The sequence below is a fragment of the Salvia miltiorrhiza genome, chromosome 4 (genome assembly GCF_028751815.1).
Source record: "Salvia miltiorrhiza cultivar Shanhuang (shh) chromosome 4, IMPLAD_Smil_shh, whole genome shotgun sequence".
Taxonomy (NCBI): domain Eukaryota; kingdom Viridiplantae; phylum Streptophyta; class Magnoliopsida; order Lamiales; family Lamiaceae; genus Salvia; species Salvia miltiorrhiza.
Window position 1 is genome coordinate 33663168 of NC_080390.1, and position 8716 is coordinate 33671883.

At 39.4% G+C, this 8716-nt stretch overlaps 1 protein-coding gene across 1 annotated transcript; it reads right to left on the bottom strand.

The window, feature by feature from the left end:
- Nucleotides 1–5736: 5736 nt before the first annotated feature.
- Nucleotides 5737–8403, bottom strand: LOC131021256 (transcription factor bHLH79). The gene is made up of 6 exons (XM_057950367.1): nt 7929–8403; nt 7303–7488; nt 7155–7220; nt 6925–6993; nt 6761–6832; nt 5737–6142 (listed from the first exon to the last, which is right to left on the bottom strand). The coding sequence occupies exons 1-6, from the start codon at nt 8211–8213 to the stop codon at nt 6014–6016; spliced, it is 807 nt and encodes a 268-aa protein (XP_057806350.1). The 5' UTR covers nt 8214–8403; the 3' UTR covers nt 5737–6013.
- Nucleotides 8404–8716: the final 313 nt, after the last annotated feature.

Here is an 8716-nt window from a genome sequence, read left to right on the forward strand (position 1 = left end):
ATCAAAAATATTAGATACCTGTGGCTCGAGGTCTTTAGTCCTGCTCATGAGAGTTTGCCAAAACGTCCTCTTCATCGGGTGCCCACTCTCTGTCACCACCAACTTCCTGTAGCTCCCATTACGGATACCCTCCACCATACGAGTAAATCCCTCAATATACTTCTTGTCGACAGGTTTCGGCTCGCGGCTGTGAACGTATGGGGATCTCAGCGCAGCCGAAAGCTGCCGCTCACGGTGGCTTCGGCGCAGTTGCGCGCCCTCTGGTGGTGGTGGTGGACAAACACTGACGGGAAGGACAGGTGTTGCCCCAGAAGCAGAAGCTCCCTATATTTACATTAAAACAACAAAAGTTAAACATATAAACAGTTTAACAATGACACGTAATTTCAATTAGAAGTTAAATTTAAAACAAATACTGAGCTTTTACCCCAGTAAACTGCTGCCAGAAACGCTCCATATCTCCCTGAGAATAACCAGCCTCGAGAAGAACCGGCAGCGAAGAACGAGGCGGCTCGAATGGGTGTGCTGAGCTCGAGGGCTGCTCAGTGTACGAGTAGCGTGGCCCCATATATGGGGTCAAGTGTCCGCCAGCCCCAAAAGTCGTGGGCACACCAAAACCAGTATGCGGGCCCGGTGGGGTTTGATAATCATCACTGGCAGAGTGACCCGCGTCCCTAGCAGGCGACTGGTGTGCAGGGGACCTCTGCTGCGATGGCGCATCCTCGTGCTCGGGCTCCGTCTCGGGCTCGGGCTCACGTCGCCTGTACGATTGAGGTCTTGGAGCAGGCATGGGCTGACGTACATCGGTGCTATGCGAGCATCGGCAACGCATACACCCAAAGGTCTCCTCGGCCCAATTCTTCAGCCTCGTGAATAGGCCCTCCTCCACACGCCTCGCCACCCGGCCCTCACTCTCGCGCACCATCTGTTCCATGCGCTGCCACTCCTGCTCGCTCAAACCAGAAGGCCCATGAGCAGCACTGCTCTCTCCCCCGTATCTGGGCCTCCTTTGACTCTGGGACCTCCGGCCGGAAGTCACGGGGCGATCGCCGCCGCCACTCTGATCCCGCTGGCCACTGCTCGACGAGGACGAAACCACCTGTGGTCTCTGCCGCTTTCCCTGGTCTCTGCGCCTCGAACTGCGACGTCGGGGTTCCATCTGAATAGATGCGTTAGAGCGGTCCCCACCCCCCGTATCCGGTCGAGGATTCCTCTGGCCGAAGACGCCCGGACCTGGAAACTGGACATCTCCTTCATTCGCGACCTATAGCCACCAATGCGTCTCCAGCTCCTGCTGTTCGGGCTGCAACTCATAAAGCCCGGTCTCCTGCAATAAAAAATATATGTACATGATGATTAATATTCATAACATCAAATATAATTAACTAATAAACACTTAAATTATTACCGGTGACTCAAATAGGGGCTGCAAGTCTGCAATGTTGTGACTCAAGAAGGTCCACCTCTTGAATCTAGGTAATATCCCGGCATTATGTAGAGCGATGTGGCTGCCCAAGGCGGGAATAACCTCAAGACCCCAAGTATATAGAGCCCAAGAAGGCCCATAGAAGTGGTACTTCCATTCTACCGACATCTTCTTCATCCTGAAGTTCAAGCGATTATATGCCGCTGCACCCCAAGGAAATGTGGAGAACTCCGACAAGTCCTCCGCCAAAGCCCACGTCCAGATCTCCACGGGTCGTGGCGTGTCCACGCCCAAAATAAATGCGTGTAGCACCAACAGGTGGGCCACACGCAGTGCTATCGAGCCGTCGGGGTCGTCAATCTCCGTCCACTGCTCAAAAAAAATGCTTGCCAACTCCCTAACTGACAAGCGCCGCCCGCCACAAACTCGTCTGTATGCTACATTACTATTCAAATTGTGGCGGGCTGTTGGATCGAAACTATGTTGCCCAAATGACAATCCGGTCACAAGAGCGAAAGCGGCGTGATCAAGGCAAACCTTCTGGCCATTGATGTAGAACCACATCACATCGTCACTATCCAGCAGATGACGAGAGACAATATGATGCAATGCCATGTTGCACCTGTAGCCCGGCTCCCAATCCAACAAATGTCCAAAGCAACCATGCCTGAACGTATTCTCCAGTGCGTGGCCCCCAATTTCCCTCAGTCGCTCGGGTACCAGGGACAAATAACTGGTCTTGTAGTAAGAACTGATCTGCGTCCCGGGGCGATTTATTGTGTCGGGCCTCCGATAACCGATCTATTCAATACCAAAAATTTATCAATTAAAAAGCCAACATATAATTAATTAAATCAAATAATTATCAATTTAATAATAACATAACTAATTCAACCAAATAGAATTATTATTAAATCAAATAATTCACGAAAATAATTATGTACATGTAGAGGATCTTCGCGTTACTTTAATAATTATGCACTACCCAATTCAATTCTTTGGCATCTCAGCTTATTTAAATAATTGAAATGATTTTAAAATTAAACTAAATCAAATTATATACTAAGTAATTCACAAATAACATAACTAATTCAACCAAAATGACTACAACAAAATAACATAAGTATTTCACGTCCCAACAAAATAATTAAACATAATGACTACAACCAAAATGAATATACAACCAATAATTAATTATTTTCGTCCCAACATAAGTAAATTCCGTCCCAATAATTAAACAATGTAATTTTCGTCCCAACATAATTAATTCACGAACACAAGTAATTCGAATTAAACAATCCGGTCCAAAAAAATTCACGAAAATAACATGCTTCTACTTGTTGTGGAAAATAACATCCTTATTCACGAATTTAAAATCAACGAAATAGGATACTTACTTGATTTGAAGAAGAAGCCATGGTCTATGCCTTCGGACGTTGAAAAAATCGTGGATGCTCTCCTTCAAGTTCAAAAAAAATGATTCTCATTCAAACATGGACAAACAAGAAAACCAAGCAAAAAACAAAAATTCATTCCAATTTACCTTGGGTTTGGAATGCTCTCCTCTCTCTTAAAAATGAGTAGCCGATGCTCTTTCTCCTCTGTCTCTCTCTTTCTCGGCTGCCTCTCTCTCTCACTCTCTCTCAAAAAATAAACTTTACCCGTGCGGCTAGGTTAAAACTTCTACTCAATTCTTATACATGTAAATGGGTTTCTTGGTCAAACAAGCCTTTAAATTGCCGTGTATATCCCCCCAATAAAGCTTCCAATATTCTCGCCTATCTGTATAGCCGTATGAATTGTCCAATCACTCTTTTTTAAAAAAAAAATAGGTTTTCGTGTATAAATAGAATAAATAGTAGTAAATTAAGGGTAAAAAATACGAATATTATATAAAATGATATGAAAAATTATTTTAAAAACATTTAATAGCTTACCCGCCAGTACTGAGTATCCTTACGCTTTAGCCATGAGTATTTTCTTATCCACGGCTACGGCAGCCGGCTACATATTTCTGGCGGGTACCCACTTTTTAAGGTGTATTATGTTTCACTGATTCATAATATATGATTTTTTAATTTTTTTATGCACCATTTGCTATTATTTTATGTGTTACAATATTAATTCATATACAATCAAATAAACTAAATAAATTTAGACTTATTGAGTTTATTTTGTCAATCTCCTTCTCGTGAATTTACTGCAAAGAGATTCCCACCCTATAAAGCTGCATTGTAGCCGTATGAATTGTCCAATCACCCTTTAAGCTTATAATTTAAAAAAAAAATAGGTTTCCGTGTATAAATAGAAGAAATAGTAGTAAATTAAGGGTAAAAAATACGAATATTATATAAAATGATATGAAATATTATTTTAAAAATATTTAATAGCTTACCCGCCAGTACTGAGTAGCCGTACGCTGTAGCCGTGAGTAGTTTCTTACCCACGGCTACGGCAGCCGGCTACATATTTCTGGCGGGTACCCACTTGGTAAGGTGTATTATGTGTCACTGATTCATAATAGAGGATTTTGTAATTTTTTTATGCACCATTTACTATTATTTTATGTGTTACAATATTAATTAATATACAATCAAATAAACTAAATAAATTTAGACTTATTGAGTTTATATTGTCAATCTCCTTCTCGTGAATTTACTGCAAAGAGATTCCCACCCTAGAAAGCTATTATACCCGTGAATTGTCCAATCCCCCTTTAAGTTTATAATAATAATAAAAATTAGGTCTGTTTAAAAATTTAAAATCAAGAGTATTATGAAACTAGAATATTTTATAAAGCTAATGAAGTATTTACCCGCCTGTTAATCCTAGCCGGTTAAAGTAGCCGCCGGTATCCATTTCCGGCCGGCTACTGCTAACGGCTACGATTAACCGGCGGGTAATTGTTGTATTAGCTTAAAAAAAATACTTGTTTCATAATACGCTTCATTTAATTTTTTTTCAACTTTCTTATAGATGTTTAATAACATGAAAACCTGTCTTTATTTTTTCGAACTTAAGGCATTTAGGGTTACAAATAATGACGTAAGTTAGCAAATAATGCCATTTCCTCAGATTTAGAGTCATATTTAACTACCTCTCTTACACATTTTCTTACACAAGTGTACTTGTGTAAGAAAAGTGTAAGAACTTTTACGGAAAACGATGCAAACCTATCACCATCAATTGCAAAGTGGGTAGTTTTATAAGACATCTTATATGGGTGGGTAATTTTGTAAGATAACTAACCAAAGTGGGTACTTTAAATTCCATCCCTTTGGAAAATCATGGGAAGAACTAAGGATGGCAGTGGATCTTGGACCCGCTCCAGATCCGTGGATCCAGATTCGTTTTTACGGATCTGGATCTCAATTTTTTGGATCCGACGGATCTGGATCTCAGTTTTGAAAACGGATCTGAATCTTGAAATTTTAGATCCGGATCCGGCCCAGATCCGACCCGTGAATCCGTTTTATTATATATATTTTTTATATTTTATATTTAGTTTACTAATAACTAAATTAAAAATAATAAATAAATTATATTCAAAAGAATAAAAACTAAAAGTAATTAGATAAAAGTATTTTGTGTTATATTTTTCATGATGGAAATTAGATGTTGTTGATTTTGTGAAATTGTTTTAATTTAATTTAAAAATAGTAGATCCATGGATCTGGACCCGTGGACCCGCGGATCTGACGAATCTAGATCTGGATCCAAAATTTTCAGATCCACGGATCTGGATCTGGTATATGAAAACGGATCTGGATCTGGTATTGACCAGACCCGGTCCAGATCCGGCCCATTGCCATCCCTAGGAAGAACATCGAATCAACCCAGAAAATTGGAGATTCGCCTAGGTGTCATTTTCTTTACAGGCGATTGGTTCTTGGGGATTTTGAACGGAGGCGGAGGTTCAAATTTTTATGGGAGATGAATCTCATCGGAATTTTGAGAAGATGAGAATCACGACGACAACAATGTCCAGCCGGCAATACTCGTTGGGTTTTCAAGCGAACAACAGTGTGGGTTTTAGAATAGAGCACACGGAAGAAATTTGTTTTTGTAGTGATGGATTTTTACCTTTTAGTAGCTATATTAATTTGAATTTAGTTACACACTTTTTGTTTTTATATATAATATGATTATTAACACAACATTATTACAAGTATCATAAACTTTTATGTAACATTGCCACCTAATTCAAGTGAAAAAAAAAAAAAAAAAAACATCGTCACCTAATTCCATTGATATCTTCATAACTTATAATCCAGTTTCTTCAAGTGTAGTACATCAGATCAAATTCAAGATTTGGTTCCAACATCCATGTCACTACAAAATGTGAAATTTTTACAATGTTTCATGTAAGAAGATAGATCTATTTTCACAAACAAATTGAGGAATTACAAGTTTAAGACAATTCTTATAAATAAGTTACACGTGCTTACTAACATACAATGATTACAATATCTAATAAAGAACCTATTCTTGTACATCCAGAAACAGATAAAGAGGTCAATAATCTATATAAAATGATGATATTGAATTGGACCTGGTTCCATTCAAGAATATGCTACATCTGCTCTGTCATGTTGATCTTTCAAAACCACCTCCAACCTGCATGTGAAGCCACTCCGCCTGCGATCCTCTGGCGTACACTCCCGGTGTTTGTGGCCCATATATCATCCCGTTGGCATCAAATGCAGGTCCTGCTAGCTGCAAACCCAAAAAATTTAGCGTCAACCAAGTATTCAAGTGAGACAAAGTTAGTTAACTGCCAGAGAATCAAGAGGCAAGGACATCACGCTTGAAATACTATGCTATCAGCAGATACGATGTTTGGTCAGAAAGAAAGTAGTGCAGAGTTTGCAAGTAATGTTCCTCTAGACAAAAGGGACAAGTTCAAGAACACGACAACAAGCGTGGAAATAAGCATACGGAGTAAGAATGTGCTTTCACCATCAATATCTACAGATGTAGCACCAAAACATAAAGAGAAAACTCCATACCCACCTTAACCAAGGTATTATATTTAACTTTCTATATATTTTGGAAGAATTTTAGGACAGCAAGGCACAAAGTTAGTCGCTTCTTTGCCTATGTCTACAGAACCCAATGTAAAGAGTTCCATAAAAACAAAGGTTCACCAAGGTACCTTTTAGTTTGTGAAGTTAAAATTTCTTATAACAAAATGTTACTACTATTTTAAGAAGTCAAATTGGCCTCATTTACCTAACTTCTCATGTCAGCAAAACAAAAAGATGGTAGAAAACTGTAAATCAAATTGAAGAGAAACTTAATATCCAAGTTATCTACAAATGCTTTTGGACATACATCTTTGGAGGGAAACCCTTCTAATGTGGGACTCAACCTCGAGTTAACTGCTTCAAGCTTCATCGACAAAAACTGAAGCAGAAATTACAAAGAACAGAGTTAGAGTTAAGCACGAGGGCAGGGAAAAGATGAAGTAAACAAAATGGCAATAGAAGATGAGCTACCTCAACTTGACGCTGTAGGGACTGGATGTAATTAATTATTTCATCAAGAACAAGAGCTTTTCCGATAACCTGAAGAAACATATATTTGATTAGCCATTGATTTTTCTAGTTAACTTCTACAGAAAACTAGCAAACCAAATACTCTTAGGAAACCCATAAATACTGTTCTATTCAGCATACAATAGATATGAACATTTTACTAAGAATTAGCATAGTTAAATTCAGGGCACCTTATTACATCCCGGTACCAAATCTTGCAGGATTTTCATCCTTTCGCTGATCTTTTCCCTCCGAGCCTGAGATAAACGAGAGAAATCAGAGGCGAGAAATACCAACAAACATGTTGTGAGATCTCAAATCAGGCTAGCAAGAACAGACTCTTTCAGCTAAACTGTGGCTATCAGTAGCTTGACCCCGTCTTGCTCTAACATGAATATAGTCTTTAGGCGGTTCGGGTTTACTTTTCTCCTCAACAGGCTTGCTGCTCCCCGAATGTGTTTCTGTTTCCGTTTTCAATTGATCTCCGGAATCAAATACCTTTGCTCGTTTGGCATTCGAATCAGTCTGTCACAGAGAAGATGGGGTAAGTTCTCTCAACATGATCATTTCAATTTTCTTCAATCTGATCAAATAAAATTGACACAAACGCCAAGTCACAAGTGAAATGTACAAAATAAACTAAATATCCCTAATTCTCATCCAGCATTCTTACTCAACTAAAATATTATGTGATTATGAATTCTTAAAGATTATTAGGTACAGAAACACGGAACAATGAAATGTTTACCGCATAAACATTTAAAGAATAACATTCAGCAAGGAGAGATACTATTTTCTAGGGCTAAATTTCAAGACCAGAAATTAGGAAAAACAGCTGGAAGTAATAGTATGAAATGAATGCAAAAACAAGTTAAGTAAAAGAGAAATTAAACACACAGAGATATATAAACTCTCTCTCTCTCTCTAATGCAGCCATTGTCGAGCTCGAGAAGCACGGTATATACCACGTCCTGATTAGCACTGCTGGTGGAGACAATTTTGGAGGAGTCGTCATCAAAAGAGCTCCCAACATCCCTCCTCCGCTTCGGGCCACCGCCATTCCCGCTCCCGCTCTGCTCCGTAACCGTCGATTCCTCGAGAGACGCGTCTCCTCCGCCGCTGCGCCCCAAGTTCCCCATTCTGAGCCCCAGCCCGCCGCTGCCGGAGAAGGAAAGCAGCCCCGCCAAACTGTACGAATTGGGGTTCGCGGCGGCGGTAAACGACGCCTCATTTACCAAAGGCGGATCCATTTTGTGCAACTGTAATTGTCTCCTTGTGTGGAAAGTGTGAGGTGTGGGCGTGGAGGGATGGGGTTAATATAAAGAAGATAGTAATGGTTACCCAGAGTGAAAGTGTAGTGATTGCTGAAAGAGAGTGATGTGAGGCTCAGGAAGGAGATAGCGGGACTGCGTTCTGCGCCTCAAGCGTATGTTAGCAACGGCCCCACTCTCTCCGTCTGCCAAAAATATACTCATATAATATCTAATGTTAATAACGATAATTAATTATTAATTATATTATTAATATAGAAATGGACAATCATGTAATAAATATATTGAGAATAATAAATTATGAGTATTGTTCAAAAATAAAAAAGTGATTACTTTTTATGAACATTTAAAAATAACAAAAATAGATTATGTTTTACGAACGGATGAAATAGTAATTTCATAATTATTTATTATAAAAATATATTATAAATTAATAGATAAAAAGGTCCACTTTAACAAGTGGCAACAAAAAATGACTATTT